Source organism: Mustela erminea, chromosome 9, assembly GCF_009829155.1.
Source record: "Mustela erminea isolate mMusErm1 chromosome 9, mMusErm1.Pri, whole genome shotgun sequence".
Taxonomy (NCBI): domain Eukaryota; kingdom Metazoa; phylum Chordata; class Mammalia; order Carnivora; family Mustelidae; genus Mustela; species Mustela erminea.
The window spans coordinates 111,553,617-111,572,569 of record NC_045622.1 but is presented as its reverse complement, the minus strand read 5'-3'; the positions used below and the strand labels follow the sequence as shown (position 1 = coordinate 111,572,569).

General features: G+C 58.4%; 1 protein-coding gene and 1 long non-coding RNA gene across 9 annotated transcripts in view; one reads left to right on the top strand and one right to left on the bottom strand.

The window, feature by feature from the left end:
* Window positions 1–2,726: 2,726 nt before the first annotated feature.
* On the bottom strand, window positions 2,727–8,580 carry LOC116598779. 4 transcript variants are annotated; one of them, XR_004289158.1, is made up of 3 exons: window positions 7,876–8,580; window positions 7,579–7,724; window positions 2,727–4,392 (listed from the first exon to the last, which is right to left on the bottom strand). It is a non-coding gene; the product is annotated as an uncharacterized LOC116598779 (long non-coding RNA). The 4 variants fall into 4 exon arrangements; XR_004289156.1 differs by having other exon boundaries at window positions 8,145–8,580; XR_004289157.1 differs by having other exon boundaries at window positions 2,727–3,089; window positions 8,145–8,580.
* The window catches only part of LOC116598777 (actin-85C-like), a 33,031-nt gene continuing 22,164 nt past the window's right edge, over window positions 8,087–18,953 (top strand). For 3 of the 5 annotated variants that reach the window (XM_032358100.1, XM_032358101.1, XM_032358097.1), the window contains exons 1-3: window positions 8,662–8,710; window positions 8,941–9,045; window positions 17,228–17,366. In XM_032358100.1, coding sequence (XP_032213991.1) covers window positions 17,253–17,366 — 114 coding nt within the window. In that variant the 5' untranslated portion in view covers window positions 8,662–8,710; window positions 8,941–9,045; window positions 17,228–17,252. The other 2 variants (XM_032358099.1, XM_032358098.1) reach the window with 2 other exon arrangements.

The following is an 18,953-nucleotide window of genomic DNA, read 5'->3' as shown; positions in this document are numbered from 1 at the left end:
CCCTGCCTCACGCCCCAGGGCCGCAGCGCCAGCCCCCCGAGGCTCGCCCGCCTCTGGTCTCCCCAGCCGCACCCGGTGTGTTCTTAGCACAACAGTCAGAGTCCTCCCGTGACAGCAGAGTCCCATCAGGTCACCGCCTCAGAATAAAAGCCAAGGTCGCCGGCATGGACATCTGCAGTGCCCCGGCGGCCTCGCGGGTCGTCCGCCGCCCCGGACCTGTGCGCCCTCCGCCGGCAGCCCCGCCCAGACACCCCCAGGGCCCTCCAGGAAAGGCCTCCCTGGCACGCTCATCTCAGGGCTCCCTGCCTTCCATTTCGTCGTGGAACGGACGTGCCAGGCACAGCCTACCTCGCACTGTTCACCTGCTGCCCACGCAGCCCTGAGCACAAGCGGGGGGAGGGTGAAACTCGGAGGCCGCAGCCCCCGGTCCATCCCCAGCCCCAGGACCTGGGCTGCGCCCGTCAGCCGCCAACTCCTGCGCTCCCGGCGTGACTGGGGCACGGTCGCAGGGACGTCACCTGTGTTGCAGATCCTCACCGCAATCCCAGCCGTCGGGCCCGCCCTTACCAGCTCCGCTCTGGGGTGGGGCACGGAGGCGCGGATCAGCCGTGGGACACACCGAGGTTCCGGCTCGTCAGCTGTGGCGCCGGGAGCCAAGATCTGTGCGCTTAACCCCCGCTCTCCGGAGCCCGGTCTGGTGGGCGCTCAGGGGACCCTGAAACCACCAGGACGGGAAGGCTGCGTGGTGACACGGGGGGTGGGCCAGACGGAAAGCTTCCCGATGCGCAGAGGGCAGCCCACCTGTGGGTCAGAAAGTCACCCCAGAAGGGCGGGGGTTTGGATCAGCTTCCACTGGGGCACAGGTTCCCCCCAAACCGCTTGGCTTACGCCCCTGAGAAATACCTCGCACCATCGCTGAAGGTCAGCAGGGCGGAGGCCGCCGGCTGGGGCTTCCGTCACCATGTCCGCAGGGACTGCACTCCCCAGGGCCGCAGCCTTTGCTCCCCGGGCTCTCCTCACATCTGGAGAGCCGGCGCGGGCGTCCACAAGAGGCCTCTGTGCCCCCCCCCCCCACGGACAGTGGGGGATGCTGCGGGAGCGCCTCACCACACGGCAGCGGCCTCCCCTTGGAAGGCGGAGTCGGGAGGTCCCCACGACCTCCAGCTGGTTACACGTCAGCATGGGAGGCGGCGATCCGTGATGCAAGCCCAGGACACATGCGAGGTGGGGGACCCGGCCGGCGGGAGAGCTCTGCAGTTCTGCCACGGGCAGGCACGCGAGTCTCGTCACCCTCCCCGGGCTGAGTCCTTTGCTTTGGGGTCCAGATCTGTCACCGCTGGGAGCTCGGCCTGGCCTCTGCCCTCTGGCTTACGGGCTATGTAGCTCCGGACCCGTGTTGCTCCATGAGCCCGAGAGAAGGAAGCAGCCTGGGGACAAGCAGCTGGAGGGCACAGTGTAAGCACGGGAGGTCGCAGTGATCCGCAGGCCCTCCGGGGCCACCCCCCCGCCTACCCGATGAGGAAGACACAGCGAGGTGCCCGCATGAGCAGAAACTCGGCAAATCCTCCAACCTGAGTCAGGGCAAGAAATGCTCCGGATAACGTGTGTGGCAGAGTCTGTGGGGGAGGCAGGCTGGGCACGGGGGAAGGGAGGCAGGGCTGCAGCCCCCACCCCCGCCCTGCCCGAGCCCCTCCTCCAGGCAGGACACGTGAGGGCATCCTGTTTTCTTTTCCATTATTAATGCTTTAAAATCGACAGTATGGGGCAACTGGGTGGCTCAGTGGGTTAAGCCTCTACCTTCGGCTCAGGTCATGATCTCAGGGTCCTGGGATCGAGCCCCGCATCGGGCTCTCTGCTCAGCGGGAAGCCTGCATCCCCGCCTCTCTCAGCCTGCCTCTCTGCCTACATGTGATCTCTGTCTGTCAAATGAATAAATAAAATCTATAAAATAAAATAAAATCGACAGTATGCTCGGCACTGTGCACTCTTGGACATTTATCCCAGAGAAATAAAAGTTTACATTCGCACAGAAGCTTGTACACAAGTGCCGACGACAGCTTTATTCATAATGGTCAAACATCAGCAGTAACTCTGAGGTCTTTCCACAGCGAACGGGTAGACCAATGGGTCCTTGCACTCTAGTGCCAAGGGCCGAACACCTGTGTCTGCCCCAAACCCCTGTGTTGGAACCCTCGCCCTCTCTGGGGTGGCGCATGCATGTGGGGGCTCCGGAAGGGGCGTGGGTTGGAGGAGCGCACGAGGGTTCTGTAACTGGACTGCAGGGTGGACGCGTGAGCGTGCCCTGAGACACGATCACAGAGTCACACACACACATGCACACACAGGAGGAATCTGCGCAGGACTGGTGGGCTGTGTCCATGTCGAATCCTGGCTTGCAAGGTGTTTCCATGGGAGAAACGGGTTCGAGGGCACGGGGTCCTTCTGTATAATTTCTTACAACTGTACATGGATGTGCAAATATCCCAAAAGAAAAAGCGAATTTAAAAACTGGAAACATGTTTCCTGGGGCACCTGAGTGGCTCAGTGGGTTAAAATCTCTGCCTTCGGCTCAGGTCATGATCCCAGGGTCCTGGGATCAAGCCCCGCATGGGGCTCTCTGCTCAGCAGGGAGCCTGCTTCCTCCTCTCTCTCTGCCTGCCTCTCTGCCTGCTTATGATCTGTCTGTCAAATAAATAAATAAAATCTTTAAAAAAATCCCAAAAAACTGGAAACATGCGCATGGTCCCCCAGCTCCAGCCACCTCGTACCCCTCTGCTGCGTGGCCTCTGGGGCTGCTCTGGGTGTGTCCGGGCATAGCGGTCGGGTCTGTTTTTGGAAACACACGTGGCGGCTTACCAGACCCTGTCCCGCGTCGCCCTTGCTCCCCTGCACAGGCGCCTCTAGCGTTCCTCACGGTTAACTGCTATATTCTTTCTCGGGCGCCTCCTGCGATCTCTGGGAGCACTGTCCTGTGCTGTCCTCAGGCTCTTCCTCCTGCCGCACAACCTTGAACGCGCAGCCACGTGTGACGTGGGGCGCCGTCCGGTCCGCCTTCCTGGGCTCCCGCGCGCACAGCATCCTTGTGCGCCCTGAGGTGCAGAGGGTCGTGGCCCCTGACGCAGCATCTCAGTGCATCCCCCTCCCCACCCCCCCGGGAAACAATAGCACGGGGCTCCTGAAATTGCCCTGCTGTCCTCCCTCCAAGACTCGGGGAAAACAGTTGATTTCATCCCAACTCCCGCTCTGCAGCAGCGCTGCCGAACCCACAGTTGCGTCTGTGACGCAGGGTAGGGAAGAGACAGGGACCCCCAGCTGCGATGCCTCCCCCCGCCCCTCCCACGCCCAGGTCTGAAGGGGAGGGAGGCCCACGGGAGCACCGCGGACAGCAAGGCCAGAGTCAGAGCTGCCCAGCAGCCATTCCGTGACTGCGTCCTCTCTGGCAAAGCCCGGTGTCCGAGGCCCTGGTGGCTCTGGCTGTGGAGATGCCCCATGTCAACGGCGCTAACTGGGCTTCCACGCACTGAGGCCTGCTCGGGGCATGCGAGGCCAGCGGCACTGTGGTACGTTTGCGGGTCTCACAGGATGGGCCCCAGAGAGTGACCGGAGGCACAGGAGGACCCCAGAGCAGGCGCACAGGTCTCACCGAGCGCAGAGATGCTGGCCTCCCCAGACCAGTGGGCTGAGCGGAGACACGGGGTCAGAGTCACTGCAGGGACAAGCCCCTGACTGCTCAGGGCTCAACCTTCCCGTCAGAAGCCTGTGACTCCAGGACCACCTGGCCCTCATGCTCCGAGGCTGCCAGGCCTCTCCCTATGAGAGGGACACAGGCTCCAGCAGAGCTTAGTTCTGGGCTACGAAAGACTCGTTTTCCAAATGAGGGACAGCTTTGGATGTACTTGCCCAGGGCTCTCCCAGCCCTGACCTCAGGCCTCGAGAGAGTCTGCTCGCGCTCTCCGTCCCCCGGGAGAGGAGTGAACGCCTGACCCCGGGAGCTGACGGGAGTCAAACGCCAGCTCTGTCCTTGGCACTGAATCACGGGCTGGGGAAAGTTCGGGGATCGTTGGCCAGAATCCACACAGCAAGGAATCAGGACAGAGAGCCAGAAACACCCCATTCTTCGCCGCCCTCCCCCCCCCCCCCACCACCAAATCAAGCCAAGTGACTCCTGGCAGCCGGCGGCAGCTCGGGGGAGGAAGCTCCCCGCGCTTGTAGGGCACAAAGGAGCACGCGGACGGGGGGGCCCCAGGGGGTGGTGGTTTACAGCTAGAGCTGCACACACTTGGTCCCGGCATCCTTTGAGGAGGGCAGGTGTGGAGGACACAGAACTCCTGGCACGGGGAGCCCCAGAGCCTCCCCTCGCTTCCAGAAAGATGTTCTGCTTCTCCGCTAGTTCTTACTCGCTCAGGAAAGGAAAAGCAAAAGTAAGTTCTGCTTGACTTGAAATTATGGAAAAAAAGAAAAACCTGGACAATACATAAGTCGGTGGTTTTTGGACACAAGGAGGAGCAGAGAGAACAGAAGTCCCCCAAAGAAAGGGCGCACAGGTGCCCCGGCTCACGGCCAAGTGCTGGTGACTCACAGGGAAAACTGTATGTTCTTTGAGAAACATAATTTACCAAAGGGGGCCCAAGAAGACACCAAAAATTTGACTAGCTTCTCTATCTGTTAAAGAAATTGGATTCTTAACTTGAAAATATTCTGGCAAAGAAAACACCAGATCCAGGCGGGCTGATTGGCAAATTCTGTCCAACTTTTTAAAGGGATGATACCTCTACTACACAAACTCTCTTGCCCGGCAGGGGCGGAGAGAAGGCTCTACAACTCACTTCCGGAGCTGTAACCCTCAGGATAAAAACTTGACAAGGGCAAGACAGAGGCCACAAAGAAAATTACAGTCCAGAATCTGATACAATGTGTCCTCTGCATCTGATACAATGTTTCCTCTGCTCGAGGTTTGGGAACCAAACCCAGAAATGCTCCCAGACACTGAGGCATTGTGACCAAGCCGGGGTCATTCCAGGTCTGCAAAATGGGTTGAACAGTCAAAAACCAATCAGGGTAATTCATCACATTAACAGAATGAAGAAGGAAAAGCATTCGATCGTATCGACACGCAGAGGGGAAACAATAAGACAAAATGGGACCCCGGTTCATGAGAAAAACTCCCAGCAAGCGGGGGAATAGATGAGACACACCTGGGAGAACCTACAGCCCGAGTCAGGGCTAAGGGGGCGCTCCAGAATTCTTTCCCGGTGAGGTCAGGGACAAGGACAGAAGGGCGTCAGTGCCTTCTTCTATTGACCATCATACTAGAGATCCCAGAGATTAGAATACGGTAGGAAAAAATAAGTGCAGGGACATACAGATCGGAGAAAGTGAAGTGAAGGAGCCGGAGTCACAAGATCCTCGTGTTGGGAGAGTTGCCATGGCAACTGGGCGGCTCCCTCCGGAAAGCCTCCTGCAGGGATGGCGTCGAGGAGCCGCCCCTGGGACTCAGCTTCCCGCAGGGCTCCCGGCGCTCTGGCAAGAGGGGCCGCCCCTACACTTTGGTACAATTAAATATGGGCTTTGCTGAACCCGTTCCCTTGCAGAAGTCTGGGACTCTGGCACGTACAGGTCAAGCAAAAACGCAGGACACGGTGCCCCCGTGAGCTTCCCTGGGTGGCAGCCCCCCCACGGGTGTGACCGTGACCCGGTGCTCGCAGGGTCAGGGTGCTCCTCCGGGAGGAAGCTCAGATCTGGTCTCCCCTGGTCTCCCCTACACTCTGTGTGTTTCTTCTTTCGCTGATTTTGATTCACACGTGTTGACTGTAAGAGTCCAATTGCCCTGAGTCCTCCCGGGGAGTCCTGGAACCTGAGGGTGATCTTGGGGCGCCCGCGACACAACCTTGTGTGCAGAAAATCCAACGGAATCTGCAAAAACAGCTATGAGAACTTGAGCAAAATCGCAGTTTACCAGGTCCGTAGGCAAAACCCTATTGTATTCCGATCCTAGCCAAAAAACAGAGGAAATAAAGATTTTTGATACACAATTACTAAAGCATCTAAAATCACAAAACACTTAGGATAAAATCTGATTTGAGAACATAAAAGACTTTCTATATACTGAAAAATAGAAAATATTTCTGAGAGAAAGAAATTTAAACAAAAAGGGGTTTATTGTGTCCAGGCCGACTGTAAGGTGTTAAGGTGATCGAAAGGGCAAGGGGTTTTTTCAATAAAAAAATTTTAAGTAGATAAAGTAATACATCTAAGCTTTTGGGTCATATGAAAACCCAAATGGGGAAAAATGAATCCTGACTCACACTCCCACCATATGAAAACTTGAGACGTAAGATGAAAACCAAAACTTTTAAAAAATGTAACAGAATAATCCTGGTCAGGCAAAGATTTCTTAAACAGGGCGAAGGAAGCTCCCAGCACAGAGGGAAGAAACTGCACTTCAGCTACACTAAGAATTTCTTCCTACACCAGGAACCGTAAGAGCAAAGCCAGTCCCGTGGAGGGAGGGGACATCTGTGAGGAGAGTCCGGGGACTCTCAGACCATCGAGAAAATAGCTGACCAGGGGGACTTGAACAGTGCGACCAGCGGACCTACAGGAATGTGCCCAATACCATTAGTCGCCAGGAAAACATAAATAGAGCCCCTGGGAGCCAGGTCACCTCCCCCAGGAGCAAGGATTCCAGTGCCGAGGAACAGAGCGTGCTGAGGGACAGAGCGTGCTGAGGGACAGAGCGTGCTGAGGGACAGAGCGTGCTGAGGGACAGAGCGTGCGGAGGGACAGAGCCACTGGAGCAGTAGCACGTCGTCCCGGGGGATGGGGTGCCGGTGATTTGGTCCCTGGGGAAAGTGTCCATCAGCATTTCTCAGAGCCAAGCCTACATGTGCCCTGGGAGCCCTCTGTGTGCTCCTGCTCCAGATGGCTCTCCCGGGGACAAAACGTTTACGCTCCCCAAAAATGCAGCAGGAGCGTTCACGGCGGCACCGTTCCTGAACAGGAGAAATAAAATTGGACACAACCCGGGTGTCTGTCACCATGGAAGGGATGAGCCGAAGCACCGCCGGCCCCGGAGAGAGCACAGCAGCGGAGGGAAGCCGCACCCCCACTCGCCGCCTAGAGGTGACGACGGGCACCGCGCAGGAAGCCAGCACCCGCATGAACGCCAAGGACAGGCTGGACTTGCTGCACTGGTGACGGAGGAGCAGTGACCTCCCGGGCTGGGCATCAGGGCGCTCGATGTGGAAGGCGACGGCGCAGCCCCTTCCGGGCACTGGGAGTGCTCTGCGTCTCGATCCGACTGCGCGGGCGTGGGCGCGCCTGGAACTCGCTCTCGCCACCCTTAAAGCAAATGCGCTTTACCGTCTGCATGTGACATCTTTTCACGAAGGAAAGGGGGAAAGCCATGGTCACCTCCTCACGGGCCAGCAGCGGGGGGCCAGCTGTGCTCTGAGATCCCCTGAAAAGGGCTGGGCAGGGGGCAGAGGCCACAGCCGCTCTGTGGGCAGAGGGAGCCGGCCGCGGGACGGGGCCCCCGTGCAGACGGACGGGAGGGCGCCAACGGTGAGCACCACTTACCGTGAACTGGCCACACGCCGGGCAGGCCCTCCTGCAAGTCCTTTCTGTGCGGTGACTCACGCGGTCCTCACCCCAAGCACAGGAGGAACACCTGATGCTCCGAGTTCCTGCCCCTCCCGCTCTGAGTCTGAGTTCTGCTCCAGGCCCTGGCGAGACGTGAGAGCGGGGTTGGGAGCCACGCCTCCCCCGCGCCAGAACCCCGTGCGTCACTGCCAGCCGTGAGCTCTCACTCCCCCCAGGCTCGCCCCCAGGCCCCCCCAGGTCCCCCCAGGTTCGCCCCAGGCTCCCGTGTATCACCTTTTATCTCTTCCTGTGCATGGAATTCTGTTTCCAAGCCCCCAGCGCTTGGAGCCACAAATCAGAAGGGAAGGGGGATTTTTCCCATTGGGTTCTGGGACCCGGAGATGGGAGTCGGCTTCCAGGGGGCCAATCTGGGGTGTTTATGGACATGGCAGTGGGTCCTTAACACACAGAAGCAAGGCTGTTAAGCTGCCCACCCCCACTGCGGCCTCTGTGTCTGAGTGCCGACCGGCAGAAGCAAGGTCATCACGCCTCTAGGTACATACAGAGCCCAGGAGTCCCGGCCGCCTCATTCGCTCAGCCCCGCCGCCGCCGTGATCTCCATGCTGGGCCATGCCAGCCCCCGTCTGCACGTGGGCTGCACAGTCCTTTCCATCAGGGTGCCGTAAAGCTGGCCTACAGCCTCTTCTGTCCCTGGCTTGTCCAGGCCAGGGCACTGGGCCCTCCTCCAGAGTGTCACCTTCCCCTGCCCGGGGCCAAGGGCAGCTCAGCCCAGCAGTCAGGGTTTCCTTCCAGCTCCCCAGGTTCTCCATCCCAGGCGAAGGCCACTAGGGGCCAGGCTGGGTCCTGGGGTCCCTGCCGTTCTGCGGCAGGAGGGCTTCCTGGAGGGCAGCAGCTGCAGAGCTACAGGAGAGGCCGCAGGGCAAGTAGGAAGGTGAACATAACAGCTGGAGATGGCGCGTGGGGCCGCGTCAGGCCGGGGGACGCTGTCCGGGGGCAGGGCCCAGGGGCAGTGTATTACAGCACAGTGGCATTGTGGTGCATTGTGATGGCCGGGATGCAAAGGGGCAAGCTTCCCTGACACCGGCGCCTCGGCTAAGAGGGCAGGCAGGTCTGTGACTTCCCCGAGGGTCACTTGTGTGTTTGTTAACGGTGTGACCCAGGGGGTGCCCGGGGAGCCCGATGGGGCGGAATACGTGTTCCCCAGTGAAGGGGGCAGGGAGGCGGCAGGGGGCAGGGCACTGGCTTTCACGCAGCTCTTCGTTTGACCAGCTCTGCTGTGGCCGCGGTGCCTTTACGGCTTAATTGCGGTCTCTGGGACCCACCTTTGTTTTTAAATAGGGAGAGGAAAATGTCACTGAGTGCCACCAACGGTTGCTGAAGAAACACGAAACCCCACGAGACTCGGGCCCACAGATGCCACACCTCTTCCCAGGGAACGCAAAGGTAAGAGGAAGTATAGCTGCTCCCAGGGGTTAGAGAATCCTGAGCTACCTGCGCGTCGGGCGTTTTGTTTCTCTCATTTGAAAAGTAACGGCTTCGTGTCTCCTCCTGATGCCTCTTGCCGCCTTCCTCCTCCAGCTTTTAAGAAAGCTTCTTGGGGCTCCTGGGTGGCTCCGTCGGTAAAGCATCCACCTCGTGATCTCAGCTCAGGTCTTGAGCTCTGGGTTGTGAGTTCAAGCCCCCACACTGGGCTCCACGTTGGGTGTGGAGTCTGCTTAAAAAAACACAAAAAGTCCAAAAAAACTTCTGGGGATTGAACCACATGACGTGTGTCCTTCTGCAGCCCCGTTCACTCTAAAGTCATCCGGGACTGGAGATTTCTGTGGGTCTGTGCGCACGCACATGCCATGGGGGCACTGGAGTCCAGGGCTCTTGGCAGGACACGTGGGAAAGTGACCTGGGCTTCCGTCACCACGACTAGCAGGACCAACAACCCCTCGCAGACACGAAGTTTCAGGCACAGACAAGGCTCCACTCGCACTGCAGGGGCCCCTGGAAAATGAAACTGTGTTGCAATCTGCTCCCAAGGACACATTTGAAATTCACAAGCATTTGCATTTGCTCCAGGGACTCAGGGCCTCGGCCTGGGTGGCCCTCTGAAGGCGAGTGGTCCCTTGAGGTCTAAGCCCTGGATGGGATGGATTTGGCCAATCCGGGCTTCCGTCTCCCGTCCTATGGGCACTGGCCAGGCCGGAATTAACACCTCCCTGTCGACACGCTGGGGAGAAGACGAGTCCCGCCTCCTACGCCGTCGGACACACCCGTGGCGATGGACGCAGGACCCGCAGAGAGGGGGCGTCTGTGCTGGGAGGAACTTCGGTCTGGGCGGGGGTCGATGCCCTGAAACAGGGAGCAAGGAGCTGCTTTGGGTGGAAAATGCTGGTAACCGGCATGGCTCTCATTCAAACTGAAAGCACAAAAGCTCTCCCGATTTGAAAACCCTGGGAATCTCCTCTGGGCAGAAGTCATGTCCAGCACGCAGTAGGTCTGCAGCAGCCTTTGGAAGGCATGGCTCGGTGGACAGTGACACTGACCTGCGGAGCTTCCTTCCAGGCTGACCACAGGTCACCCTCACAGGAGTCGCTGTCGACCGCCCGGCCAGGGGCAGGCGAGCTTTTTCTGCAAAGAACAGCTGGAGACCCACAGTCCCACAGTGTCTGTCTCTGTCAACCACCCAACTCTGCAGTCCTAGTGAGAAAGCGACCACAGCCAGTATGGCAACAAGCAGGCATGGCCGTGTCCCAATAAGACCTTATTTACTGGAACAGAGTGAGGCCAGATCTGGCCCCGTGGTGGACCCCTGCACCACACGGCCTCATGGTGTCTACAGGATGGAAACCACGTCCTTGGACTCCCTCAGGACCAGGAACTGTAGCACAGCCGGATTAAAACTGCCTCTCCCTTTACCACAGTACTTAAAACAAATTTTAAAATACTCGTATGTGATGCAATGAGCACTGGGTGTTACACGCAACTAATGAACCATTGAATATTACATCAAAAACTAATCATGTGGGCGCCTGAGTGGCTCAATGGGTTAAAGCCTCTGCCTTCGACTCAGGTCATGATCCCAGGGTCCTGGAATCGAGCCCCGCATCGGGCTCTCTGCTCGGCGGGGAGCCTGCTTCCTCCTCTCTCCCTGCCTGCCTCTCTGCCTACTTGTGGTCTCTGTCAAATAAGTAAATAAAATATTAAAAAAAAAAGCTAATGATGTACTAATGTTGGCTAACTAAATTTTAAAAAAAGAAAGAAAATGTTTCTATCTTCCTAAAGCAGATGTTCGTTGGAAGACCGTGTCTATAAAGTGTTCTTTCTTACCGTTAGGTGTACCGAACGTTCCTTAGGTGTCCACACATGTATTTGAACAAGCTTCTATCTTAATAAAACGAGGTGTTGTTTGGGGAAAAAATAAAAATAAATAAAAAAAAGAATATTTGTCAAGTGACTGCGTGTTGTTTTGGGGCTAAATCGAAAGGCTGAAGATATGAACTTGGCTTCAGAACGGACAGAAGGTGAAACTTAGCCTTCTGGATCTTGGATGTGAGAGCCGATCCGTGAGAACTGTGGTCTGGCGAGCGGCCACCAGGGGACACCCAGGGCACACAGGAAATCGGGCGGCTGGGCACGAGGAAACGAAGGGTAACATCTAGGGTGCCGAAGGCGTGCCCCACCCCAGGTTGGGTTGTTGGGCTCGGGGGTGCAGGACCTGGGATCCTGGGTGGGTGAGAGTGACCCAGAAGCGTTCCCTGACGCCGCCCTCCCCGGGAGGCTGTGGGCTGACATGTACAGCTCCTGCAGATAAACATGTCATTTCAAAATTCTTCCAAATTTTTATTCATTTATTTGAGAGAGCAGGAGAGCATGAGCGGTGGGGAGGGGCAGAAGCAGCGGGAGAAGCAGACGCCCCTCGGAGCAGGGAGCCCGACGCGGGGCTCAATCCCCCGACCCTGGGATCACGACCTGAGCCGAAGACGGTCGTTAACGGACTGAGCCGCCCGGGCGCCCCAAACACATCATTGTAATTGTGAGTGTGAGGTTCTCTGGACTATACGGGACCTCAAGCATCCCAGGGGGAAAAGCCGATGACACTTCGGGCCATGTTAATAATTGACCAACTTCTGCTTAGGGGAGAGGATGCGTGCTGGGAGGGGCACGTGGTGGGGCTGAGCCTCGCCTGGGTCTCCCTTAAGCTCGGCTTCGGTCCCAGCGTGCACAGCACATGAAGTCTTCCAGATAAATGGGGCATCCTTCTCATGGGGCAGCGTGTCAACCGTCTGCTGTTACTCAAACGTACCCCTTGGCTCAAGTAAACATTCAGCCTACGGAGGAATATGAAATACTATGTAACGGCTAAAAACTCACTGCAGGGACGCTGGGTGGCTCCGTCGGCTGAGCGTCCGATCCCTGGTTTCGGCTCAGGGCTGATCTCGGGCTGTGGGATCGAGCCCCGCATGGGAGTCAGGCTTCATGATTCGGATGGGAGACCTGACGTCTGACAGCTGTGTTGATGGAGATGGGGTCCAGGAACGCAGTGACGTAGAGCTGAAGGGACTCCCCAAGGTGTCCTTGACCTGGCGCGACCCCGCGCATTGGCGGCCTCAGAAGCGCCAACACCCCAGGCTGGGGGGAAACCCACCTGCTCCCCACACTGGCTGGTAACTGCCTTTGTGCCTGTGGGACCCCCGACCTCGGCCCCGGAGCCCCGGAGCCCCCGAGCCCGCCCTCCGCTCATCGCCCCCAGCCCCCGCTCGGTGTCAGCACGTGCTCACCCCCAGGGCTGTCCACGGGACGACCCACACGTGCACGGCTTTCTTGGAGAGGGACCAACTGTCCCCGTTTGCCCAGGACCCAAGGGTTTCTGTTTTCTCGATGTGAAAACTGGGATAAATCTAGAGAAACCAAGACAAGCTGGTCGTTTCATGTAGACTTTGCTCCCGAAATATGCAGGCTTGGTTTTGTTCTGACTGATTTTGTACCACAGAAGGGCACTAGGCATCTTGTGATGCCTTTTGTAAATGGTCTGTTCGTTCCAGAGGGGTCCGGGCGCGGCTCGACTTCCTTTTCCGCAGCCACCGAGTCGCTCCCGTGATGCCTCTGTTCAGTCAGGCTCCTGGGGGCTGCAGGGCTTTGCTGGGTGACTCTGAGCTAGTCCCAAATATTGCTGAGGGCAGATGGAATTAGGGCAGTAAGGCTGCAAGAAAATTACGGCTTCCCAGGAGGCTGGGGGAGAGAATAAGAGGAAATGTGCTTCAAGCCGGGGACTCAGCAGTCACACCCCACTTCTGGAATCCAAAGTGGTTGTGCTGTGGAGTCTTGCCTTGAAGCAGTGGATGTCAGAATCACCCAGACGGTTTATTAAAATGAGATTGCCGGCCCTGACGCCCAGCATTTCTGATTCCGTAGATGGGGGGTGAGGACAGAGATGCTGCGTTTCTAATGAGCAAAGTAAATCCTGCTAGTCTGGGAGCCATGCTTTGAGAACTGACCAGGGGTTGTCAAATGTTTTCTGTACGTAGCCACACAGTAAATATTTCAGGCTTTGTGACAACCTGGTCTCAACTGCTTAGCTCTGCTGCGATGCTCCCAAAGGAGTCACAGGCGGTATGTAAGTGAACGAGCATGGCCGTCTACCAATAAAACTTTATTTACAAAACAGTCAGTGGGCCAGATCCAGCTCATGGACTGCAGTTTGCCAAGCCCTGGTTTAGGCCATCACTCTGTGACTTCTGATAATGTCCTTTGCTTCTCTGTGTTGTCCGTGTGCTGTGTATCGGTGAGCCCGTGGCTGTGAGCCTGTCGACAGCACTGAGCCCGTCACAGAGGGTGTGAGAAGGACCATTCGTTTAGAAAACACAGACAGTGAGACAGAGTGTATCAGTCAGCTCTTGCTACATGACGAATGTGCCCAGACTGGCTTACGGCAACAACTGTCTCATTATTATCCATTAGTCTGCGTGTCGACTGGGTGAGTGTTCTGATCTGGCCTCTCTCGTATGCTGGAGGCCACCCAGGAGGTCACCTGTGCTGCGTGATTGGAGAGGGCAGCCCGCACCTGTCCGGCGGGTGGTGGGCGGTTGGGTGGCTGCCTCAGTCTCTTGCTTACGGTCGTCAGGACAGCGAGACGTGGGCTACAGTGCTTCCTGATGGACGCTACCTGCCTCCATCACACTCTGCCGGTCACCAGGGTCGCAAATCCAGCCCAGATTTAAGAGCGGGGAAACGGGCTCGCCTTTGTAACAAGGGAAGCTTGGAAGAACGGACGGCTGTTCACAGATCAGGGCGCAGGTGGAGAGGTGGGGTAGGGATACGGGTTGCGTGGGATTAGGTTTCTCCGCAGCATTCAGGAGGTGGGGATCTTCCGTACTCCCCTGCGCCTGAGCCCTCATTGGAAAGTCGAGAGTGGGGACTCCCAGCCCCACGGCGGTGCTGGGAGGGTTACAGGTGCTCACTTAGACCTGTGTCCTGCAGGAGCAAGTCCTCTCCGTTTGTTGAGATGTGTTAACATCTCAACGAATGCGACAGATATGATAGCAGCGGGGGCGGAAGGCATCGAAGGCTCTCGATCCCATGGCTCCCATCAGAACGTGCCTCTCACGTACTTCTCCAAGGACTGCCCTGCCCACCCCCGACTCTGTGCTTTGGCTCGTCTGCTCCCCTGTCTGGGATCTGGCCAGGTCCTCGGAAGCCAACTCAACAATGTTGCTGCTTATTTATAGCCTTTATCATGATGAGCCAAAGTATCTTCAAAAAAAAAACCAAACAAACACGGATGTGTTTCCGCTCTCGACTGGAAACGCCTTGAGAGAGGAACCCGGGTCCGGCCCCATGCCAGAAGTTGCGTCTGCAAGAACAGCCATTCAAACCCCGTGCAGTCGTCGGGCGTGTTTCTCCCCACTTCTGCTTAGACACCTTGGAAGCCAGCCAGGGGGATTTCCACGAAAGGAAGGACTGTTAACAGGAAGTGTGTAAGCACGGCACGTTCGGTTCCCTTCCAGCTCTGCGTGGCCTCGCGGCTGGGACATCACTGCAGGGAGCCTGGTGTCATTTTCTTAAGAAAAACAGATAGGAGGGACGCCTGGGGGGGCTCAGTGGGTTAAGCTGCTGCCTTCCGCTCAGGTCATGATCTCAGGGTCCTGGGATCGAGTCCCACATCGGGCTCTGCTCGGCAGGGAGCCTGCTTCCTCCTCTCTTTCCCTCTCTGCCTGCTTGTGATCTCTGTCTGTCAAATAAATAAATAAAATCTTAAAAATTTTTAAAAAATAAGTAAATGTGCAATAGTTTTCCGTGACATTTAGTTTCCAGATCACGACCGATCACGAGACGATGATCGTTACTGTAGGGGGAACAAACCCTGTGGACCAGGCACTGCTCCGGGTTCCCGACATCCACGGGGCTTGTGTCACGTCCGCCTGCGCCAGACGGAAAGCCGAGCTCAGCAGTAAGTGCCTGCGGGCTTGGCCTGACCCGAGCGCCTGAGGGCTTGTGACCGGCCCCGCCCTCAGCTCAGTGAGCCTCTCCCGATCAAGCGAGCTCTGCCGGGACAGGCACAGACTCTGGCCCTCACAGAACAGGAGCTACAACCTTCAGGCAAAGTTACAAGAAAATGTACAATTGAATGAAAATGGACCGTGTTCTTTCCAACAGCATGTAACAGCTAGCGACGGGAAGAGAAACCGGCAGAACGAAGGGAGTAATCGTGACCACGTTGGAAAGCCCTCTCTGGGCTGTGGGCCGCATCTCAGCCGAGGCTTGAGAAGGGCCCAGGAAGGTGGACCCCCTTTCTCACAGCAGCAGGGTCCAGCGGCCTTGGCCCCGTCCTGTGGCTGCAGGAAGAAATTGCCACACACTGGGGGGGCTCCCAACGGCAAGAACGCACTCTGTCCCCGTCCCGGGGGGCTGGCCGTCTGAGGTGACAGTGAGGACAGGGCTGGTCGCTTCTGGGGGCAGAAGGCAAATCTGCTCTGGGCATCCTTCCCAGCCCCCAGCCGCCGTCAGCACTGTCGGGCGTCCCTGGACTTGCGGACCGATCGCTCCAGTCTCTGCCTGTCTCCACGTGACCTTCTCCTGTGTGTGTCCACTTTGCTCCTCTTCAACAAGACCCCAGGCACTGACACAGGACCTGCCCTCACGCATGGCCTCCTTCAGCCCGATGACGCCTGTCAAGACCAGATTTCCCAAGGTGCTGGGAGTCAGGACACCCACATGCCTCCTGGGGGGACACTAACCCACAACATCCCTCATGGGCCCTTCCCCTCCGGCGGCCTCACGTGGGAATGCCGTGGCTGCCGTGGGTTTGGGGAAGGTCAAGAACACCATCCCGGGCCATCAGGGGCGTTTGACCGAGGAACGCCCAGTGGCCGTGGCCGGGCGTGGGCCGGGCCAGCTGCTTCCACCCACCTTGGTGCAACCACGGCGTCCCACGGGAGGGGGAGACCAGTCTGCCAGGGTCTGAGCGTTCGCCAGTCGGGCATCATGGTTAAGTCGTGGTGGCCTGGCGTGGGGCTCTGCGCTCAGAGACCACGTGTACCAGGTGGTACCCAGTGACTCGGGAATGCTGATCACGTCGAGGAAAACACACAAACCACAGAACCACAAAACCACAGTTAAAACCTCTGCTCCGGGATAGATGGAACATGTGCGCGTCGCGAGGACGAAGCTCTGAGCATTCCCCTGCCCCGGGTCCTGCCCGCACGGCTGTTCTCAGGCCCCGGAAAGAAAAGGGGCCCCCGTGTGGTTTGCAAGGACAGCATGGGCAAGCACCCCGCGTCCGCGACGGCCGTGAGCGATTCGCAGGTTCTGGGAAGTGCTTTCTCCTCCCCCACACTGAGCTCTTATTCCCACGATGAATGAATATACAGACGTTCTCTACCCGAAAAGTCATGAAAATTGCCTTAAAGGGACAAAAACATTTGTGATGATAAAGGTTTCGTTAAAATGCTGTATTCAAAAGAGAAAATGGATTCATTTATTCTGAGGGTAATCAATTTTTAAAAAACCAATAGATAATAGATCTGCACTAATTATCAAAACATACCAGGGCAGCTGCAGGTGCGGGCCTGGGGGGGCCGTGACTGTCTTCTCGGTGCCTTCTCCTGCTTTCCGGACCTGCAGAGACGGAAGAGAGATGTCTGGAAGCAGAGGGAGGGGAGGGATCGGCTTCACCCTGGGGCCAGGAGCCCAGCAGGGTCCCTGGGAGAGGTGGGATCTGGGGTGGGGGCACGGGGAGAGCCTGCAGTGACCACCAGGGCCACCAGCTCCTCCCGGGGTCTCCCTGCCTAAAGCCTCTGGCTCAGTGAATGGGAAAGAAGGCGCCCGTGAAGCAGGTCATGGACTGCGCCAGAAACCAGCAGAGGCTGAGTCCTAGCGGGAGCTCTGTAGCCCGGGAGCTCTGTAGCCCAGGAGCTGGCCCCAGCCCTGCCGCCCCCAGGCAGCCGCCTGCACAGGATCGTGGATACCTGCCCTCAGCACCCACACAGCGGCTTGGCCCCGGCAGGGCCCCGCTCTAGGTTTGGAGAGACACCCACCGTGCCATGAGGTCGGAACCCGTGTCCACCCTGGCCCAGCCCCTGCCCCTTGGTCAAGCACCTCGCAAATGGCACGAATGACCATGTTGTGTCTCCCGCAGCCCCGCCCAGGTCGCGCACGACACCATGAACGTGCCCCTCGTCTGTGACTACGGCTCAGGCTTCAGCAAGGTGGGCTTCTCGGGCATGGAGGCCCCCCGGGCCGTGTTCCCCACCATCCTCGGGAAACTTCGACATGACGTGAGTGGCTTTGACCTCGGGGGGTGCCCAGTGCTGCCAGGGGGCTGTGTCTGTCCCCATGTCTGTCTGAGGCCCTACGCTCTCCTCCCGGTGGGTCCCCAGGAGCGGGATTGCTGGCTTGTGTGGCAATTCGGTATCTAAGAAATTCAGATTGTTGTGTCCAGATGTTCAGGATAAGTCACTCTTCCAGAAAGCTCATGCAGATTAACCCATCACATCTGCAGACCAGATGCCGTGCTCGTCCTCCGGGCCTTCCCCGGGGCAGCACATGGGACTAGCTCCCACCCGCGTGGCCTTTGCAGGGTGACCTCCCGCCTCCCTTCTGGGGGCCCTGCCCCGTCCCCACACGTCCCCCAGCCAGACCAGCTGTGAGCCCCCAGCTCACGCGAGGACTGTAACTCCTCGGGTTGACATGAGCCTGGCGGTCCTACGAGGAAGGTCCCACGGTGGCCCTGCTCCCTGAAGAGGAGCCGGGAGCTCGAGAGGTGACCAGCCTGTGACCCTGTGTGGGCACGTGACAGAGACAGGACCCGCCGAGTTTGAGGCCACAGTGCGGAGTCACGTCCTTGGGGAGTTTGCCCATCCTGAGAGGGAGCAACGGGGTCACGTGAGAGCCCCAAACATCACGGGGCCCAGGAGGCCCGCGCCCAGGCCCTGCATCGCTCGGAGCAGTTCCTGGCAACGTTTCTAATCAGGCAGCTTGGGTTAAGACGGACATTCCGACGTGTGACCGGCTGGGGGCCGGGTGCAGCATCCCTGCCCCTCTCCGAGTGCATAACGGCAGGCGCCTGCCTCCTGGCTAGTGGGTGGACGGGTCTGTTTCTTCAAGACGACAAGCTCAGCGCTGAAGGGTGGGGGCCGCGGGGCCGGGAGACCCCCATGCGCTCGCCGCTCCCCAGCCTCAGCCCTTGGGTGACTTGGGGCAAATGGCCTCCAGAGCTCAGGTTCCTCTTGCACAAAATGCAAGCGTGCACGCCACGTCGGGCCGCCGCTGAAGTGAGGTGGGGGGGGGGGCCTGTGGGTGTGCTTAGCACGGCGTCCCGCCCATGGGCTGTGGGGAGCCGCGGTGGAGGCCACACCGAGGGCGGGAACCATGACGAGTGTGCGTGTCCTGTCCTGGGACAGCCGTACCAGAGCTCCAGGGACCGCTGGCTTCAAACCCCAGAAGCTGGCTCTGTCCCAGTTCTAGAGGCCACAAGTCCTCAACCAGATGTAGGCAGAGCCACACTCCCTCCAGCATGCTGGGGAGGGGCCTCCGAGCTCCTCCAGCTGCTGGGGGCTCCCGGCGCCCACGGGCTCGCGGCGGTGTCCCCTCCAGCCTCTGCCCGGTCTGTCCTCTTCCCATCTCTGTCGCGGACCCCCCTCCCCACACTCTTACCTGGACACTCGTCACCGGCTTTAGCCCCCATCCCCCCCCCCCCCCAGTCATCCAGAATGTTCTCCTCTCAATATCCTTAAATCAACCACATCCGCAAGGACCCGACTCCCAAACACAGTCCCCTCCACATAGGCTCTAGAGGGTGGAGGCAGACACAACTTCTGGGGGCACCTTCCTACCCATTAGAGCTGGGTTCTGCCACTGTCCAT